The 22,241-nt window shown below is 33.6% G+C and overlaps 1 protein-coding gene across 6 annotated transcripts in view; it reads right to left on the bottom strand.

The window, feature by feature from the left end:
- The window catches only part of LOC119636137 (probable serine/threonine-protein kinase DDB_G0282963), a 94,146-nt gene that overhangs the window by 51,412 nt on the left and 20,493 nt on the right, over positions 1-22,241 (bottom strand). For 3 of the 6 annotated variants that reach the window (XM_038031313.1, XM_038031311.1, XM_038031312.1), the window contains one exon: positions 18,771-18,940. The exons of 1 other annotated variant lie outside the window; for it this stretch is intronic. Coding sequence is in view for 2 of the 5 variants with exons in the window: in XM_038031315.1 (XP_037887243.1) it covers positions 8,460-8,515 (56 nt within the window). In the remaining 3 variants the exon portion in view is untranslated. Of the gene's footprint in view, positions 1-8,459; positions 8,758-18,770; positions 18,941-22,241 lie in introns of those variants that run through there. 2 more of the 6 variants (XM_038031315.1, XM_038031310.1) reach the window with 2 other exon arrangements.

Consider the following 22,241-nt stretch of genomic DNA (forward strand, 5'->3'; position numbering starts at 1 on the left):
GATCGAATAAACCACAAGTTACTGGTTTCTAAGCTGCAATCCATAGGTTTCCCCTATACCTTGTAAAGTGGATCAGCTCATAACTCTTTAATAGATCCTATAGTGTGACAAAGCAATGTCAGGAGCTCCTCGGGACCTATTCTATTTGTAAATTTTATAAATGATCTCTTACACGGTATCGCTAATGATAATCATTTTAATGTACACAGATGATGTGAAACCATATAGAACCCTTCAAGTTGGTCTGTATAATTTAATTATTTGGTGTTCGGTTAATGACTTAGCGTTGGGTAAATGTAAGAAAATGACGTTTTCAAGATAGACAGCGTGTTAAACGCATACAAATCAAAAATGCATACAAATTGGAGGACACAGATATGAATTATGGTGTAGGAGTGCTTTTTGATGGAGAAGCACGGTTTAATCACGGTTTCATATATGTTTCGTCCAGAATGAAAAAAGCAAGATCCACATTGGGATTCATTAAGTGCTGGGCTTGTGAATTCAATGACCCATATATTACGAAGAGCCTGTATACGTTGTTAGTTAGATCAATATTGGAATATGGAGCGGAGGTATGGCCTACGTACTATCAAAGCTATGTGAATGCGATCAAATCGGTACTTTTTGGATGGCGTTAAGGAATTTGCAATGGGACCCTCTTGTAATACTCTCGCTGTATGAAGATAGATTATTACTCAAACCATAACCCACTTGGGTTCTCCTTCTTGCTAAAATTGATCAATGGGATTCTCGACTCGAAAGCAATTTTGAGTGAAATTTACATTAATGCTCCCATTCGAACCTTTTAGAAGTTACCAGTTGTTAAAGCTTAGCCAATGTAAAAGAAATTATGAGTTATTTATCCCACTTAGGGCTCTTGGTATTAGTGTAAACAAGGTTCACAACCTGATTAATATATCTGATTCTATACTTGGTATAAAATCAACTCCTTTAAGGGTTCATTTATTGACAATGTTATATCTTGATGAGAATAACCAATAAATGGATGATTAGTCTATTACTGACCGCTATGTAAATAAAGTCTCAAAACTCGATGTAAAGAGATAGGATGGCGCTATGTTTTGTTTAATTACATTGCACAGAAACATGCGCTTATAGTTATAGATTTAACTACTTTGGGTTACGTTTCATGATTTTGAATGTTGCATTATTGTTGTTTGTTTAGTTGTTATTAATACCGTAATTCAGTTAATTTGTATGTGGATGAATTGAAAAATGGAAAATAAATAAAATATGCGCTATGAATACCCAGATGAGTGCGTACAACAGTTACATACGGAAGGAGAAAGTCAACGCAATATATCCTATTATAGTAATAGACGTAATCATAAAGACGTAAGCCTATTAAACTCTGTCAACAGCTTTGCCATGCAATCCCAACAGATTCGAAGATATCTGCGTAGTTCGCTTAGGTGGGAGTAGAAATTTATGCTTGCTTATTACGCAAGTGTTCACTGCGAGACATGACGCGAAATTATTTACATTTTGCCCATTAAAGTAATACCTTTTTGGTAACTACGTTTCGAAAAATTCCTCGTAAGATTATGAAATTTTGTATGTAGGCATTCCCGTAAGCGAACTCGTACGTTTCGTTGCATTTTATTTGCTTTCTTTGGATGGCGTAGCATTACTGATCTGAATAAAATTAAGGCGACTCCAAAATCATTAAACGAAATTTCGCAAACTACTCCCGTTGCAGTTTCAGTTATTGGAAACCTGAACATTCGATACAAAATCTCGCAAACTAATTCCGACAAATTTTCGTTTTTATCAAAGCTTTCAGTATTACTTAATACCGTTGCGGTCTAACTGAGAACCGCTCAAGTTATGATTTTCTTGTACGGCGGCGAGAAACACTATAGTGAAAACAGTGCTTGCTATGAAAATTCGTAAGTTACTTCGGGTGCATTTTTGCATATGAAGGCAAAGAATTTTTACGAAATCAAAAAATTCTCTATGAAATTTTGCAAACTTCTTTCGATATGATCTAATGGCTTGGCGATCTCAGAGAGATGGCATCATTCTCGCTTATTTACATTTTAGAGATCAAAAACCTTGCTTCCTTGCTTAGATACGGCACAGCTTCGCTTACAATATTTTTTCCATTTCAGTTAAATTTTTTCTCTTCAAGTTTACGTGATATGATTAAATAGTTGTCTACACAACAATACTCGAAAAATAGGTAGAAAATCAACACGATCTCAAGATCTCATTTAAGAAGTAACGCCATTCTAGATTTTTCAGAAAATGTATTTTTTTTGTTTTATTAACTTGACGTTTCAAGCTGTTCCCCAAGCTCTCCAAACGAACCACTTGCGTCAAATCAATCCATGTGCTGCGCACCAAAAGACTAATGTCTTACCTGTTGCTTTCTAACTTTTTTTAATCGATTGGCGGATATATTTAGAAAGTGTTTATACTCATTTAAAACCATTTCCGTACAAAAACATCAAACACAAACGAACGTTGAAGAGCGTTTAGAGTAATTTCAAGAGTCTCTGTCTTTTCGTTAAGTAATTAAAAATTTAAGATTAAAGTGTTAACGTTAATTATGAATTCGTCTATAAAAATGTTTTTTATTGGTTGTATGTGGCACATAAAGTGAAATGGAGAATGTTTTAACATGGAAAGGTAAACTGTCCTGGGGTTGCAAACTTACAGCAAAAATTAAAGAAAAAAAAAATTTTTATATTGAAAAAGTGTTTTTCTCAGAATGCGGGCCCCACAGGGCCCATAACAAAATTCGTAGAGTTTTCACTTGTTTCTTGCACTCGAATTTTTGACAACATTTTTAAAATAACATTTTATGAAGAAGCTCTTATGGGATATTTTTTTCATTTCTTCTTCTTTCTTTTGGTGGAACTTGGTGGAAATTGATATTTTTCATTCAAATGCTCGACTGCCAGATAAAAGTTAAGCCCTACATATTCTACTATTTATAGGCACGAAGCACTAACTAGAGATTGACGCGCCGCGCCTCTTAAGTCAAATGTGTGTTACAAGGACGGCTGCAGTTTTAACATGTTTTAGTATTTCTTAAGGATAATTTCTTTATTAATGCTTAAATACATACTTAATAGGTTCCCCAACTATTATTATTCCATTATCTTTCCTTTTATATAAAAAAAAAAATAAAATTTCAAAGACGCGTTTTATACCCAAGCTGCTAGAGCCATGCGGCACTCCAGGTAATTAAGAGATGTGCGAGAAGCAACTGGGAATGATATTTGCTGTAATGCTATATAAACTGGCCATAGCAGCTACGAATAATTTCCCAGTTTTTGGCAACACTTTAAGAGGCGGCAGATAGTTATCGATTTCCTTGGCAAATATGTTGCAATCCCCTATGAAATAAATCTTCCAAACCAGGATAGACGAGGGCTTAGTAAAAAGGAAGAAGAGAATGGAGAGACCATGTCGAGATCTCTTTTTTACTAGAATTATCATATAAAAGAAATCATTATTTCATAGTTAAAAAGGCCATGTTTACTAGCACGCATTAAAATCAAGAGCCTGGGGTTATGCTATAAAAATTTTGCATATAATCATTGCAATATGGTTAGCGAATGATTAGAAAAGTGCAATCATGTTAAAACCAGTTGCTCATTAAATAAAATACATAAAGATGAAAATAAATCCAAGTAATTTTTATCAAAAAAAATTTAGTTAAACAATAGTAGTTAAGCACCGAAAGCTTCGTTTGGTTAATGTAAAAGATAAATAATGTACACACAAGTTTGATACGCATTTTAAATAAGCATTTGTCTACGTCTTACTGTTGATTGTTTGCGTTTCAACTTTTTCACAGAAATTCGTAGTAAAATTTAACCCAATGTGTCCAGCTACAATTCGTAGGTTATTAACGCAAATAATCTGAAAGAATAATTCCGTTCAATCTCCAACTATTAGGAGGAGAGTAGGCCCATTATCGATTTACGCTAACAGATAATTAGAGAGATTCGATTAAAATTATATTCATTGCAGCAATTTAATCAAAAAATCGTAGAAATCTGAATGTTACACGTGACAGAGGAGAACTTAATATAACTTCTTCTTATAAGTTGTGGGTATAATAAATTTCATGATTTGTTTACATTTTACCATTTACACTGCGCTCTGATTAGTACACCAACACGTTCATAGTAATTAATAATAATAAAGTGCAGTTTGCTTCTATTTCTGCTATGCATTTATTTATGTGGTTTTAATGCCCATTACTTTAAGACAAGCTTATATTTATTTCGTCATCTCGTTCGTCCCCCAGTCCGTCATAATGAAAAAATCATTTATATTATTTATAAATTTAAAAGCCGGACATAAGACATATCACAATATGTTTTTCCTTGGACTGAAAGGATAATAAGCTAAGCTAAGATCAGAAAATTCCGGCCAATTGCTTGCAATAATCTCAGTAGAAATTCGAAGCGGATACTTATCAGAATAGCAGAGCGAACATTTGAACAAATGTTGGCCCTTACAATGTCCCTTTTCTTTTCTTTTTATATCAGCGGAGGACCTCATCCTGAACTGATCGAAGGAGTTTTCTATATATGTGGTACATGTGTGATGGTTAGGAAGAATTATGGGCAGGAGAGCAGGAAAGAGAGCCTCTGTCAATAAGTATGCCCCGTAACTGAATGAATGTAGCCCATGAAATTAGATCCTTTCATGAGCTATTGACAATCCGTGTTCGCACTAGCATGAAGATCAGCTCGTTGCCGCATTTCTACATATGCATCACAAGACTTTATTGCGTTTTTCGACTGCTTGTAGTGTTTAAAAAAAAGCCTCCAGGACCTTGTAGCCTACACACATTTCCTTTGCTAGTTTAAATGGTGATATCAATGTGGAAATTTATGCCGGTTTATCGAAACGCTATCTTCGCGGGGTTGTTGGAAACAACAATTTTTAAAATTATCAAGATTTTATTTTTTTCTTCGTCAAAGCAAAATGAAAAATGAAGTAACTTGATCCATAAATTAATAGAACTATATCTGCGATTCTGTTATGTATACTTGGCATTACCTATGTTATCTTACGTGCGATAACATCTACATGCTATATCCCACTTATGTCTGCAGAACCTGTTACGCTTATCATACAATCGGATTTGTTTCAGTTTCATGATGGATGATCATAACACACACACACACACACACACACACACACACACACACACACACGATATAATAATGGGTATCAATGTATTCGTTCTAAGCCGAATGAAAATTCGTTTGTATTACTTCTCTCTGGTTGTGTTTTCCCAAAAGCCATAATATAATGTGAATTTATTGCTGTAGCGAGATGTTTTTGTAAAGATATTTTTTTATTTATTTATTTATTTATTTTTTTTTTTTTTTTTTGTTTCTTTTGCAATTAAATATATATTTCTTTTATTCTGTTCACCTGCAGCAAGAATAATCGCACTAGACAAACAACATGAAGAACAAAAGATTATTAAGAGAGTTGATAAAATCTAATCAAAATGAATGAATTATAAGTGATTGTCCGTCCACACGACACCCGTAAAGTTCACATCTAAAAAAACTTGAAAACATCGAGCGAAAAATCTTTCAACTTTTCATTCCCCTTAATCTAATCATAATAATTAACCATTTATTCAGTCGCTCGTTGTGGATTATATCCGCAAACAAAAGAGACATTACGCAGACATGACTTTAATGAAATTTTATATGATTTCTGTTTATGTTTTGTTTTCAAATTTAAACAAAATTAACTCATATGTGTGCCTGAGTGAATAGCTGGGAAAAGTATGTAAAACGTTAAAGTGTATAATCATTATATATTAGGTTACCTAAAAAATATTGAGCCTTCACCATCAATCTGTATATAGTTTACGGGCATTGCAATTAAGCGAAGAAATTTTTTATAAGCTCAATATTTCTTAGATAAATTAATTTACGCATGCACATATACTTGTACATTTTTGTACACATTACACGTATATTATAATAATCTTGTAAAGACGAGAAAAAGTAGCGAATTAAACTTTCCTTCGCTTTATAGCTTGGATTTCAATGCTACTATTATTGTATTGAGTTTAACTTTACTTTCTTTCTACACTTTTTCGTTTGGTAATGAAGAAAATTTTACATTTTTCAGTCAATTTCATGAAAAGTTAATAAGAAGCTTGCAATTGCAAAACATTTTCACTTAACTTTTAAGAACATTTTGATTCTCTTACTTATTCGAATCAAATCAGAAGCTATATGGTTCAAAGAAAAAGAAGAAGAGAAATGTTACCAACAATTTATGTTAGATATCCCTTACTGAAAAAGGTCATTTTCAGGCACTTCTACTCAGTAATGTAAGTTCTTCCGTCTTCCCTTTTAAGCAGCTGTTGCGAACAGATTATGGTCACGGCTATTAAAAGGGAACATTGATACTGAATATTGAATTGGCGTATTTAGAGGTCTAGAATTTGGCAACAATTCCAATTGAATTTTTTCAGCAATTTTTGACTCGCTGCAGCTTGCATCTGGACTCTGAGGCATTGTAATATTTCCCGTATCTTTACGACTATCCGGAACAGTACACACAATTTGAGAAATATGCAAGTGTGTGTTCGCATAGTGGAATATACGTATCCCGAATTTAGAACCCCTTCATAAGGGTTTAAAAACATCGGAGCAAGTTTGAATGAAAGAAAAATTCATACCCAGGCCATTTGTAGGGGCAGTGGTTGAAACAATGAATCTATACATTAGGTTGGCAAGGATGAAATTTGTAGTTAAAAATATTGTCAATTTTAATAGCTTATTATTTAGCACTAGCTTATTAGTTTGCTGGGGTTTTTCTTCTTTTTTTTTTTTGTTGCAAAGATCCACATTACGCCTGTTTAAAGAAATCACCGCAAGCTCTAAATATGTGAACAACTTTTTTGAAAATAACTCGCTTGAAGATGGGATGGTAGGAGAGCAAGTCTTACCTTGGACTACCGCGCGACCTATTAGTAGCGTATTTGGCTTGAGTTTTATTACCGAGCAGCAGACTATACAAAAACGGTTTCGTTGTGCCACGCGAAGCCGCCCAGAATCAAAGGTTGGCTCTGACTCATTACTGACATATGATCGGTTAAGTTAATATTATTTCATTTTGCTTGTGAAACCACGTAACTTCAACGAACGAGAGGAGTAATATCTTGGATGTACCTCCCCAGCGCAAACCAAATGCGGTTGTTGGAATTCGAAATCTCTATGTGTGTACAACTTCGGCGTTCATGTTCATGTGAGAGTGGGCGTTCTCCATAAGGATCTCTGCAGAAGCTGCCAAGACCACCAAGATTAAGCCGCCAAAGAAACTGCTTTGTTCTGAGACCGAAGAGCTAGGCCGGGTATAAATTAATACGAAATATTTCTGTCTCATCACCTGAGGAGCTTATCTCAACTGACATAGGAGACATGGCAGAAAATTTCTAAGAACAATCGGGGATATGACCCACGTCCCTGTTATTACGGTGATTCATCTTCATAGCTGTAATTATCGACATCAAGCCTTAGGCATCACACACTTGAACGCCATTTTGTGTGCTATACCACATGTGGTGAGGCTTGTTATAGGTTCACTGGGACGTATGCAACAGTTAGAGGAATACGGGATAAATCCACCTTTTGTTAAACCACTCGATTCAGAAATATTTTCTTAATCTATGTAAACATGCCTATCTGTCTCTCCGTGCAATGCCTTGCACATCCCAATATTCGATAGATTTTAATAAATTTTGATGCACTGAGATATTTTCGCCCACGAACGAGTGTTTTTGAAAACACCCGTTTTAGGGCATACTTCTGGAGAAGTCCTTATAAGAGCAGTAGTTTATGGAAATAGAAACTAATATTCTGTAAAACTGAATGGAATCATACTAGTTCTTGGACCTCTCCCACAAAAAAGAAGGTTTCTTGCACAAAGAAGAAGAAGAATATTTTCTTGACGAATATCACTGCAAAATTGTGATGGAGGCCTAATTTTCAGATGTTTTCGTTTTACCTGACCCCTCCCAAGTTATCTGATATATTATGACGGAAGTAAACAAAAAACTATCTTAACTGGTGTAGCTTAGAGCACTTCAAGTCGGCTATGATCCAACTATAACATTTAAACTAATTTTATGTTATATTAAGCAAATCGCACTATCTTTTCCCTGCTTCCATATTTGTCTCTTCTTCCTTTCTATTCTAAGTCATTCGTATTCAAAGAGACCCAATACTTTCCCACTGAGTCAATCCATCACTTAGTTAATAATTAACGAAAATTGATGGAGTGCCGTATGTATCTAAGATCGGCTTTTTTTAAAAGTGGAGATTACTTCTTACCAGCTTGGAGAGGAAATATATTTTTTTTTTTTTGCATATTTTTTAACTGAAGAATGAAAAACTTTTCTCGCATAGAAATAATTGAAAAAGGAAAACATTTACCTTTTATTGATGGATTTTCTTTTCTTCTTCGCTGCGAAATGACAAAGAAACAACATTTTGCTCTAAGCCTTCACTTTACTTCTTTTTTCCAGAGAGTTAAAGTTGAAGTTTAAAGTGTGGTGTAAAAAAATCAATAATTGACCAGAATAGCAACGCAACATATACACATACTACCGCATATACAAATGTTTTTGCTGATGTAAAAAGTTATCCGGTGTCTGCGGAAGACTTAGGTATTCATAAAAGTAAGGTTCGAGAACACACACAAACACACACACACACGTATAAGCGATTTACATAAAAAAAAAAACCAAAAAGCACAAGTTGTGTTACATAAAATTACATTACATTACAATAGTTCTACGCATACGATTTAAAGAATAGTTTATGAGTTTAAAGCGTGCGTTTAAATTTAATCACAATAATGTTAAAAAAATGCAACGTTTAGTACTAAGTTTTAAATGCACATTCCTCGCGTATCGATAAAGAAAAAATTTTTAAATTTTTTACATAAGCTGCACACACTATACGTCAGTATTTCAGATCCGATTATGCATACTGAAGTGTTGCAGAAAATTTGTTTCACTGCTGGCGTAAAGTGCTGAACTCTCAACAAAGGCATTGAATGTTGCAACGTCTCAATACACTACCGATGTGTGTTGTTGTTTGTTTTATGCGCGGCAGCACCCTGAACTCTCCAGGCATTATGAACTCTTTGCTGGGGATTGTTTATTATTAACAACACCATCTCCCCTTAGTATCAATGAAAACAAAAAAAAAAAAAAAAACATTCTCAAGCAACGAAGAACATGTCAGAGTTACCAGCGACCCTATCTTTTCTTTGCTGCATATTCATGTACGCATGAATATTCAAAAGACCCACTTGTGGCTGTCAATACAACAACCTCTCGTATATCTTTATGCAAGATATAAAAGCATCACATAGTTTTAATACCAAAAAAATGTACATTTTGGACATCCACTCTTGAGCTACAGTGTTGCCCTTAGAACAAGCGTGAGAGATTAAAAAAAAAATTCTAATATATGAATAAGAACTTTTTGGCCGTCCTGAGGGACTTTGCCACAAGTAGTTTAAAACCATTAGGAAAAGGCTGTAGGCATAGAAAATTTCAAGGGAATTCTTTTTTAATGAAATGAAAAGCAGCGGACTTTGCCTTCATCACCTCGCGTCATACGCCAGTTGCCCTTGATATTGAACGTAAATGTCGCTATATCTGAGCTGATGGCGAAAAATTTTTGTCTATAAATGGTAGCCGAAGCCATTGAACTGAAAGACAGACTTATTCCAAAATATTAATATTCTACAATGAAATCAATGATAATTTATTTGACTTTAAAAAAAAAAAAAAACAAAATTCGAAGCAATATCCCAACATAACCTCAAAAAAAGCAAACAAATACTTTTTTATGAAAAAAAGCCCTGAAACCTTTTTCTATCTATCCAGTCTATCGTTTATTTTATTTAGTTCTGAATCATTTATTTATTTTTAGAAAAGAGATGCTGTATAGAAAAACTGAATTTCTCAATAACCCAATGACATTTTTTTTTTTTTATTTTTTTTATTTGATTTGCGTCAAGGTCAAGGAGAATTGCTTTTATGATGACATGCGCAGATATCAATACGAGTAGAGAAATGAATCCTTACAATACATAGAAATATGCATCAATGCATGATTCCATGATAAATTTAATGAAACATTTCAATAAGAAATTTATTTTGTTTAACTTAAACGGAATCGTTTACTACAAGCATATCCATTACTTGCAAGGTTTCCTTGCGTTTAAATGAATGCTTCGCTTTCGAAATGAAAGCAATTATGTTTTACTGAAAAGTTGGAACAGCTGTGTCAATACAATATCACAGTAGATATTATCACATTCTTTAACTATAAATATACTTCAAGAGGATTACATACAACCAGGATTAACATTTCGTAGTTGTTGAGTAACATGATATAAATTGTTGTATGTCAAGCAAGCGCTTTAAACTTTTGAAATTTTCAAAATTATTATAAATTTTTGAAAACCTTGGCACTTAGCCTATTGAAGGAAGCAGGCACAGTTTCTTCTACCTTTTATCCTATGCACAAAATATTTTCTTTTCTTTTTCTTGAAATAATTCTCATAGTTTCCAATAAATTTTTTAGAGTTGAAGCTTTGTACTGTTTAGTCCATCATGAATTGTATAAAAGCCTTTACCAAAGTCTAAAACGCTTAGGAATACGCTATAAAAACCACTTGATGGCCTCTATCACTACCATGTAAGACGTCCCTTGTAGTCTATGTAAACCTGAATTGAAAAAGAATGTGAAAGATTCTAAAAGAGATTGAAAATTTTAAATAGAATTTAAAATGGTACTCCCAATAGCACCACGCCTAAGTCAATTCTAGTCATGCTGTTAGAACCTATATAGTTTTCAAGATTTCCATAAATTTGTAATACGAGATTTGAGAAATCTCGTGTCTCTAGCACAACGCTCAGTAAACCATGACTTTAGACGCTCCGCACAACTGCATGCTGGTGGTTAGTTTAAATATCAATCATACTCCAAATGCCAAACAGAACACATGGACTCTGAAAGTAAGCCAACCAAACTCTATGCTTTTGTTTTAAACTATTACGATACGGAATCATTTACTTTTCGGATGCTTAGGAGAGGTTATGGTGCAAGTAAATGTCGCCATCGAAAGCAATTCTTGTTATATGAGACAAAAAAAGCCAAGTAATAAGGTTTCAAGCGATATACACAATGCAGCAGTTAAGAAATGATTCCTAACTGTTCTAACTGGAAAAAGGAAATATTATTAGGCAAACTTCGGATTAAATATCCAAACTGAACCGACGAGATTCAAATTGCAATAAATATAAGCGAGTGTACTAACTAAAATCAAAAAGCGTTTACAAACAGTCAGGCAAGTATACCACACCATTTACTTGACCTCCGACACTCGTCTACCTCTGTCACAGATACTTGAAATACTTTAAAAAATGCCATGCTGCGAAAGTCACTTTAATTAGCGATTCCTATGCGCGCTCAGTTTCCGCTGGCCTTCTTAAGTTCTTTGTCTTGCATTTTCTTGTTTTTTATGAAAATTGCTTTAATTGAGTTGTCATTGACGAAGAAATGATGGAGAGAACGTGCGAATATTTCAATTGGATTCTTCGTAAAAATTTATGATAAGAAATTAAAAGAAATTATTAGAAATTTTTCTTTCAATCCCTTTTTTCATGGCGATTTATATAAATAATAATTATAGCCTTTATCATTGTCTAGGATTTGACATTGTCTAGGATTTGACATTGACATTAAAAAAATGTTTACATTTTTAATGCGACATAAGAATCGCTATTGCTTAAGGGATTGAATTTGTTATGAATTGTTGTTAATAAATAAAAATTATAGCGTAACCGGAAGAGAAGTATCTTTCGTTTTACAACTTAACAATTCTTTTTATTTGTATTGAAATCAATTTATTTCATTTGGTTTCTTATTGTTTGAAATCTTGCAATAATATGTATGAAGACTATTAATAGCATTATTACATATCCCAGAAAATATGCAACAAGTTAATCGCAGATTCAAATCATATCAAACCCTATGAGATATACTATGCTAAGATACTCCCCTCTATTTATCTTGTTTATAATCATTGTATATATGTTTAATGAAGAGGAAAAAGAAAATCGTATCTCAACATGTTGACAGAATGTTGCAGCAACATTTGGTTTATTACTCTCTTGACTTTATTCTCACTACATTTTCACAGAATGCTCTCTCAACACCACTGACCTAGTCAATAAAGTCACGTAAAAGCACTATCGTAACTGTTTCCTCCTCTCTCCCATAGACTACCCTACAATTTGCCAACTATATGGAAAATTGAGATAAAATGTTTTATTACTTTAACATTGATTATATATACATCAAACGTGTTATATTCTTAATAATCATACGTTTACATAAACAAACTAAAACTTTATAACGCCATATAATGCCGCCCTTTGAATGCTTTACACCACTTCGCTTATACTGGTCTCTACATATTTTCATTAAATATAAATATTAAATGTTATATTTTATTTATTTATTTAATTTTCAGAAGAGCTCTTCGATGGAAGGGAGGGGGGGAATGTGTACCAACAACGTGAACCAACGTCCTACACTTTTAATGTAGTTATTTTTTCACTTTCTTTCATCATATAGTTACTATATCGACTTTTGCGTTTTCTTCACAGAGAAGGGATGCGCGAACTACATGATGGGAACCAAAACGAAATAACATCAATTTTTTAATCAAATTCCTATTCTAGAACCGTTTTCGTGACAAATACTTATCTATTGCGAGAACGTTTATACAGGGAATGGGTTCAAAAAATTGTCCAACTCGATCCAAATTACTTACATTAATTTGGTATGCCAGAAAACTGTTTTGTGCCGATTTTTCCAGGCGGAAAACTTTTTCAGAGTAGATGCAAAAATGGTCCGAATCAGTTCATTCTCAAAAGCGTTTGATGCGAAAATGCCAAATTTCTTCAAAATATCTTGAAAGTCTCAGTCTGTTTTATGGGCAGTACACAGATAGAAGACATGAGGGCATGCTTAAATCCATTCAGAAAGAAATTTGAAATTTTTCTGCAGCGGCATTGACCTTTTTTTTGGTCTATTAAAAAAATCCTACGATCAACCTACAGTTCAAAATTGAATGTACCTAGAAATTATTTCGAGAAAAATGCATTTAAAGTTTGAAGTTAAAGGAACACCACTGCGGAACTATGTTCGGAAAATCGAATTTTCAGACAATTTGAGATTTAACTCACGTCGTTTTTGAACATTCAAGTTAACATTTAAGCCAAGCAAAGGAAACAAAGTGCAAGGTGCAGATTGATGGACCGATGATATTTTTTACGGTGCCGCTGACTCGCATCTTTTTGTACAGTGAACGGCAAATCATCTCTATAAAAACCTCATCCTTAGCCGGCGACAGGTAAAGAAGAGAAGAGATTTTAAAGGGTTTTTATTGCAACTCCTAATACCCGCAGTCACTGTCAATAAATTAGGCACAGCGCCTATGATTCTTAAAACAATGCACCTTAAAGACTCGACGATCTGTGAATGCGACGATCTAGGCGGGAGCGACCAGACAAAGCCAGAATGAAATAGCGTACGTCCTTTTTACTTGTTAGTCGAAGAGGCGAACATAGCCTCGAAACTGTTTTGCTGAGAATAGTAACGGAAAACCATTAAATTGCATTAAAATTCCCTACCTTATCTTGGAGGTGATTGATGGATGCTCTCATGCAGCACGTATTTTACACACTACAAGCAATTTATAAACTTATTACACCATGTGGGATGTATGAAACAAGGCAAAACTTTTGCGCTGCGCACATGCAGAAGAAGCCGTTTTTCCGCCAAAAGTTTACTAAAAAATATTAAAAAAGTTTTCCAACAAATATTTGCAATCAAATTAAAAATGTTGGGAATAGTTTCGTTGCTAAAAGATAATTTAAGTTTTTTATTTAACGCTTTTGCACAGAATTGAAAAGTTCTATCTTTTAATAGACAACGTATTGCGCGTACTTAATGTTATGTCGGCTAAAAAATATTAAGCCTAATGAATGTAGTTTGACATAAAGGAATATTAGAAATTTGCCTCTCAGAAGGTTCAGTATTTTTTTTAGCTGCAATGTACAGTTACGTGCACATATAAGAGCATTTTCGAAATGCATCTGTGCTCGTTTTATACCCATTACCGAAGAATGAGTGGTATATTCAGTTCATCAGGACGTTTGCAGCGCCCAGAAGGAAACTTTAAAGAACTTACAAAGTGTAAGGTGATCAGCATCAGATTCTGAACCGATTTAGATACGGCCGTCTATCCATCCGGCCGGCCGCGTATTGTCCTTCTGGCCGCAGAACCAAGCTGTCGTCTTCAAATTCGGCAGACACATTGAAAGTTCTAGCACGCAGCTTAGTATTGAAAATGGGTCGCACCAATCGAAGAACACGCCTACACTACGTAAACTGAGAACATCTCGGTTTTGTCAAAGTAATAAAAAATAAATTTTTGTCTCATTACTCACAAAACTATAGTAAATAAATCTATAAAAATTTGAACTTATATTCTATAGACGATACCGTAGTACCTCTAAAAAAATAGGAAATGTGGGCCACGCCCACTTAATTTTATAATGTGCTATAAATTCATTTTCTTTAAGAAAATGAGATTTCATAAGATTTCATAAATTATATAATTTCTTTGTCACTTTAAAACTCGGAACGCGTCCTTAAACGTGTTCGTTCATTAATCTGTCCCTATAGATCCGTCTGCGCACCTAAGTAATGTCTGTGGCAAACACTCTCCCGTTCGCAAGAAGGAAGATATCGCCTGCAAAACTTATAGTAGAATTTGAAAAGCAGCCAACTTTTCAAAGGACCCGCCTACAACACGCCCGCATGCTTACATAACAACAACTGTGAATACTTTTGTTTTCCGGGCTTTTTACTTTTAACCCATGAAGTGCAACACCTACACCATATGAACTTCCACTTTCATTCTGAAAATGGAAAAATCAGCCGCACCCATCCTCTATTGCAAAGTACAAAAATGTAATTCCTTTCCTTCTTTTTAGGATCACAGTGATGGCTATAAAACATTCGGTCATGACCGAATATAATTTTCTTACTTGTTCTTCACTAGTTTTCATTTACTTATGCGAGACACATGTTTTGAGTTATATTTACAAGTTGTTTTTTTCTTTTCATCATTTTAGTTTATTTAACTTTTACGAAAAGAGCTCCGCATCTGTCACTTGGTGGCTGTGAAATATCTTCATGTTTCTACTCAGTTTGCTATTTTTATAGCTCACACCGCTTATGGTAGGGATAGATTAAATTCGTGTGGATATATGCAACATTTAGAAGAACTCGTTTTTTATTCAGACGATCTTTTACTAATTAATTTAAACAATTCTGGCCGCTTGTCCTTCGATTGTCTGCCTATACATATTTTTGCTTTCATTCTACAAAGCGGAATTTTCAAACATTTCGATATAATTTGATGCACTGTTTTGGCCCAAGAACGAACGTTGCTGAACATACATCGCTTTTAGAACTATTCCCCGTAAAAAGTTATACTTTGTTGTATGGAAAAAATCTTTAAGTTTTAATATTTTTCTGCAAAAATTGATTGAAGAAAATAGTATTTTCGTAGACGAAAATTTGGGTTGAACGGCCAGTTTTTGAACTTTGTCTTTTTACAAAAATTTCTTATAAAAAAACAAATAAAAAAATTATATTTAGTCGTCACCGAATTTTTTATACCCATCGTCGTTGCCTTAAAAAAACTAAAAAGAAGATATATAACTAAGTTTTCATTCTCTATGATATTCGATGTTGCAGAGGCCTGTGGACGCTTTAGGCGTCGTTTTAGATTATTTTCGCTTTCTTTTGCAAATTTGTAAGCGATTTCTTCTTTATTCTGGCCACGAAAATATTTACCACAGATACTGCATGGTTGGGCAAATGTTCAGATGTTGAGATGAACAGGCGATCAGACGGACATGCTTAAGTGCATATCAAATTTTAAGCTGGCCAAGATTTCACACATGTTACGGGGTTTTTGAAGCTTGTTTCTGTGTAACAAAAATTCATTTTTGTAGTTCAATTTGTGCGGCCAGAAGAATGTTTACAGCGACGTTACACAAACAGGCAGACAGCCAGACGGACATATGGACAGACGGACATGTTTGAATCGATTCAGAATTTGATGTTAGTCAAAAATATATTCACTTTATAAGGTCTTTGATCTTTTCCCCTGGATGTTGCAAACGGTTTGACAAGCATACCCCTCATCCATTTCATATGGAAGAATGGTTTAATTTTTAATATTTTTTTTAAATTATATTATTATAAGCTAACTGTTATATTTTTGATCTACGTAGATCTCTTCTGGGAACCCTCTGCATGTAAGGAGTGTTATTAAAGGTGAGTGCTGACATAGCCACAAAGTCAAGTTTTTAATATTTTATAACAAAAATTGATGGAAAAGTATAAAATCGTTGGCAAGAAAATCAATTTAGCTAAATTTGTACAACATCAGCTAACCCACACTCCCCTACTCCCGTGAAAAATATGCCATGAGAAGAACTTTTTTTCATATTTTATGACAAGATAGTTGACCTTGCTCGACTACAATGTTTTGACTGACGAGGCGATAGGAGGTTATTTTCACCTTTACTTTAAGATCACGAAGTATCGGAATGAAATGTGATAGGGTTATTCTTAAAACATTTTGATATTACTGCCGTTCGCTACCCACTCGTTTAGAGTCATAACTTCTCATACTTCTGGGCGGTACGAAAAGTGAAATTAAAGAATCTGGCGACGATATCTCGTGCAATCTTACTAAAATGGTATATGTAATGCCGGCCCTTGTCGTTCTTCCATGGCACATAAGAAAGTTAAGCATATTTGTTAATAAATACGACAAATGCAAGTTGCAGTATTCTCAAGGTTGATCTTCGATATCTGATACCTTTAATTAGTTTAATTATGGATAGTGTCAGTTGGCCTCAATTTCAGCTTTTTTTTGTTCTCGTATCTGTTTTGACACCTGTTGACACCAAAATTGTCGATTACACTGAGACGAATGTGAGACTTGACTCGCGAAGCTTGAATCTCATTTAGTTAAGCCAAATAGGTGGGGCATTAGTAAAAACAGCGAGATATTATGAATTAAAATTAAAATATCATTTTGTAAATCATGAAACTGCATACTTGATGAAAGAAAACAAATCAATAAAGTTTTAATATTGGCATAAATTATAAAAAGTAAAATGCAATATCGTTCCGTTAAATAAAGTAATGGAAAAGTTTATTTATGTATATTCAATATTCACAATACAAGATACAACGATCGACTCTCTTCTTCTTATTCAATGTTCATAAATATTTGACCTCAATTTTCTGCATGATTTAAATATAATTTTTCAATTAAAATTTGTTTGTATCTATCTGGAAATGTTTGGTGTGAATGGAAATGTTTTCCTTTTTTGTTTTTTTTGTATCAGGCAAACAATGGTAGTATATTAACTTGGCTACTAAGTTGGTAACATCGAGAAGTAAGCAATGGTTTTTGTTTATACTTTCAAATCAACTTGAAACTTGAAAATAGTTTGTTGGTTTAAGAGAGTTTAACACTAGAACTACCAACGTTGTATCTAACAGAAGGCATCATTTTGGCCCCTTGGACACAACTTGCCACAGTCGTGAATTTAAGGCAGAAAAGTGAAATTTGATATGAACATCTATTGATCGATTAAATTCATCCAAATGTTGGAAAAATGATTTGTGATCTGCCTACTTACACGCCCACCATAAATGAGAAACTAAAATAACCTCAAAACAAAGAACTCTTTCATATTTTCATCTATAACATTCGGTCGTGTAAAGACGTCTTGGATGATTAACTTGAAACCGGGGAAAAGGGTCACTAGTTCGCCCGCAGTTAACAATGAAATTTTGTTTCGAATTTACTGAATTAAAAATAAATTGGAATTAAGTTTATATATTAATAAACCGATCGTGACTATTTCGGGACTGACAACCAAAGTGATCCTGACAAATATTTAGGTTTCAAGTTTTAAAAAATATCTTTACGGGAATATGAAAAAGATGTGGGCATTTTTCCGAGGCTGTTCCACTTTCTTGAATAATGCGGACGAGTTCAAAAAGCAATCGCATCTAATCTTCCTAATCGATCAAGGAATACCTATCCCAAACTTCAGATTCCTATCATCATTTTTACGACTGTGGCAAGTCGACAATGATATGGAATCAAAATGATCCCTTTCGGTAGAAATAGATTTTTGTCATCGGCATCTCCAGCTGGTAAAAAAGTGACTATAGGCATTTAGAGATCTTTCCATATAAAGAGAAGTCCTCAACAAATTTTGGAACATTATATGCTTTATAACCATTTTTTTAAAGATTGAAAATTAAAAAGGGTCGAAATAACGTACTCGGTGGTTCTAGTGTTAAGTAAAAAATCGCTACATTAATGGCATTGAGCATTAGTGAACTTGAGCATTTCAAATAAATTAAATCTTTTCTCATATCTCACATATAATTCTCAATCAAATTTTATCCGTTTAAATGATCTGACCTCTCTTAAGCTCTTCAAAAATTAAGAAATTATAAATTCTTACGCTTTTTCTCCTTAATTATCTAAATTATGAATTTCCCAACTTGGAAATTTTCGTATTCGCTTTCGGTTAAACTACTTACCTTAATATTTCTTTACACTTCCGCTTCGTATGCGATGCTGACGTTATTTAACCATTCGTTTGTTATACGTGAAAATATATTGTATCAATTTGGTCACGAGCGATCTTCAAAATTGTTTTCAAAGTAATTTTGTGCAAAGCAAAATTTACATAACTGTTGTGTTTTGAAAACTGCAAGTGAAAGAGAAAATTAATCGTAAATAAATGAATTATAGAAAAAATTATATTCGATTATGATCGAATCTTTTATACCCGTCGCCATAATCATAGTAAAAAAAAAAAAAAAAAAAAAAACTTTATTTACCTACTCTATAATATTGGATGGGCGTGGCTGATTTTTTACTCTTTTTATAGAAGGAAAGTGAAAATCCATACCTTGTGTCTGTTTTAATTTATGAGTAAATGGCAAAAACACGAGAAGTGGAGGTGTTCCCAATTTTTGCTACATTATCGACGTGTACCCTGACCGATTTGGATTATTTTCAAATTGTTTTGTTAATTTCGATATCTAGGTGCGTGACGAGCTTGACACTAGACAACTATGCATATACACTATGGGATTTTCGGAGCTTGCTTTTGAACGTTATAAAGGATATGTTATAAAGGGTCGAAGGGACCAACTTATCCCATTTTTGTGCAAGTACTATAGCATCGCCTATAAAATATAGATTCAAATTGTTACAGTTTTATCTAATGTTGGTGGGTTATGAGCAAAACGCATTTCTCCTCCCCTCGCCAACTGAAAAACAAAGGTACTATAACATGTGCGTCCTTTAGTTGATTTGAAACCGATAGATTCATTTTACCCGCCAGGAAAATGTATACAGCAGACAGGCGGGCATTCTTAAATCGCTTCACTATTTGGCCATGATAGAAGTACATATACTTCATTGGGTCTCTTAAACTCTCTTGTCGGTGTCGAAAATAGCTGTGCATGTCTTCTTTTGCTGTTCTTTAAGAAGGTCTCCTATCAGTTTCATTTCTTATCACTCTATGCTTCTTCTCCTATTTTGAACAATCGACCTGACGAATTCACGTATTACAGAGACTCATTTGTTCCTTCTTCATTTTCTGTCGGCACTAAGCAGTTAACACGATACAAAGTGTCATTGCCTTTAATAAAGTGCACTCCTGTGGCTTGGGAAAAAAATCGACCTAATTACATTCTCAACTTAAACAACGATGGACATGCTCGTGTCGAAGGCAACGAATAGGCTGACTGGTTGCTTACCCAGCAGAGAAGCCGAAAGGTCTTTGATAGGTTTGGAAACATACCGCAAGTTGCCAGGTCAAGAGGCTGCTATCGCAATGGACGCAGAAAAAAACAGCAAACCGTTGGAAGCAGAGTCCAATCATGTCATGTATAAAGCCAAGGCCAATTACAGAATCAGATAACAGGTACTTGGCGAATATTTCATAATACCGTATGGCGCTACGAATGTAAGAAGGTGACGGGATTCATAACAACCCTGAAGCTGTAGGACTATGGGCATGAGTGAGCACAGCCGATCTTTTTTGTTATATGATACATTGCACATCCACGCAAGCTTAACATATCCTATACGACAAGTGATGTAGGTCATGAAAATTTTGGCGATACAAACAAAAACGTAATATACTTATATAGAATAATTTTAATAAACATTTTTTTTTTTAAAACCCTACAATTATTTTATTTATGTGTCATAAGAATATTGACTTGACACAACCGCAAGAAATATATAAATAGAACGAGTTCTTCTGCACCAAATTCACGATAACATCAATAAGAATTTAAGTGTAGCTATAAAATTGATGCGTACAAACTTTTTATAGGCGATGGCGAATGTTTTCACTAAAAATATGTTTTCAGTATTTGGCACACTACTTTCCCAAGAATACATAAAAGAGATGATGACTATTTTCGTTTGCTAAGTTTGTAATTCTTTTTAGGGTGATGCTGCAAAATTTCGTAATATATTAGGTTATATAAAAAGTCTCCGCTGTTTGTTCCGCGGAATGCTATCGAGGAACACTCACCTGGTTATCTCAAACGAACATATGCTTAAAAGGTGATTTTCCAATCTATATATATATATATTTATTTCTTTGTTCGTGTCGTCTTTCTACTTCATTGCTCGTGTATAAAGTTTTGTTGATTTCGAAGCTTGTGAAATATTTGAAGATATGCTATGTAGTGCTTATTTACTGTAAAAAAACTAAAAACGTTGCAAAAAAAAAAAAAAATTGTGAAGTGTACGGTGAGAATGCTAGTGTAAGAAAGAATCCATGAGTGGTTTGCTCGATTCCGTTCCGGAAATTTTATTGCCAAAGATGCATTTCGCTTTGCTTGAAAAGTCGATGAGATTTTACAACTCGTGGAGCACGATCAGCAAACAAACGGCGGAGGCGCTAAACATTAACAGGTTGAAATCATTTGAAAAGAATAGGCTGCAGAAAGAAGTTCGAAACCGCGGAAGAAACCGCGGAGAATTTTTATATGACCCATTATTTTACACTATACTAATGAGCGCAGAGATAAAGCGTAGTAATGCGAGATCAAGTTCTTTAATTGTAAGACCCATTCGATTCCTTTGTAGAGTATACAGCAAAATGCATATAAATTAATTATATTTTTGTATACAATATATCACATGTGTATATACACTTATATATACGTTTATAAATTGTAAATTAATTTTTTTTTTTTTATTTGTTTACCAAGTAATAATTATAACAATAATAATGACTCATATTGAACAAGAGCAACTCATAGCAATGCCTTTTAACCAAAAATACCTTTCAACCTTCATTATAATAATTTTTGTTTTCGTTTTCGTTTCATTAAGACTTATAGGCAACCTAGACAGTCAGTCGTATCGATAATTAACAAAGTGCTTTCAGGTCAATTGGCATTTTTTTTTTGTTTTTTTTTTTCATATTATATTTATAAAAATAATAATCGATCGATACATGCTTACATATCTAAATTCACAGTCATCAATAAATGAAATGGATTTAATCAAAATACATTTAATTAAGCTACATATACACATGTAACATTTAAACATGTGATATATTTATATATATATATATATATATATATATATATATAAATTGTAAACGAAATTATATACAACCGCAGCGTTTATAAAGCGTTACCACTCCTTAAATCAAACACAATAGAAAGCAATAATAAGAAAGAACGCATTAAATATGTTTGCGGTCCGGGGCAAGATAGTTTATTGAATCATTCAATGCAAATTACGTTCTCAGACACTCATACAATGAGTAAACATGCTTAGTATTGGAATTTAATGCTTGATTAAAGATGAAGTTTTTTGTTATTGTGATTGCTTTTCTCTTGTTTACTATTTAGTTTATTTACAAAAATGAAAAAAAACAAGAAAACAAAAACAACAACTAGAATTTAAATCAAGCATATAAATGCTTCCAATAGGCGTTACGAAGCATTACCTAGCAAATTAAAAAC

The sequence above is a fragment of the Glossina fuscipes genome, unplaced genomic scaffold (genome assembly GCF_014805625.2).
Source record: "Glossina fuscipes isolate IAEA_lab_2018 unplaced genomic scaffold, Yale_Gfus_2 28, whole genome shotgun sequence".
NCBI classification, from domain to species: Eukaryota; Metazoa; Arthropoda; class Insecta; order Diptera; family Glossinidae; genus Glossina; species Glossina fuscipes.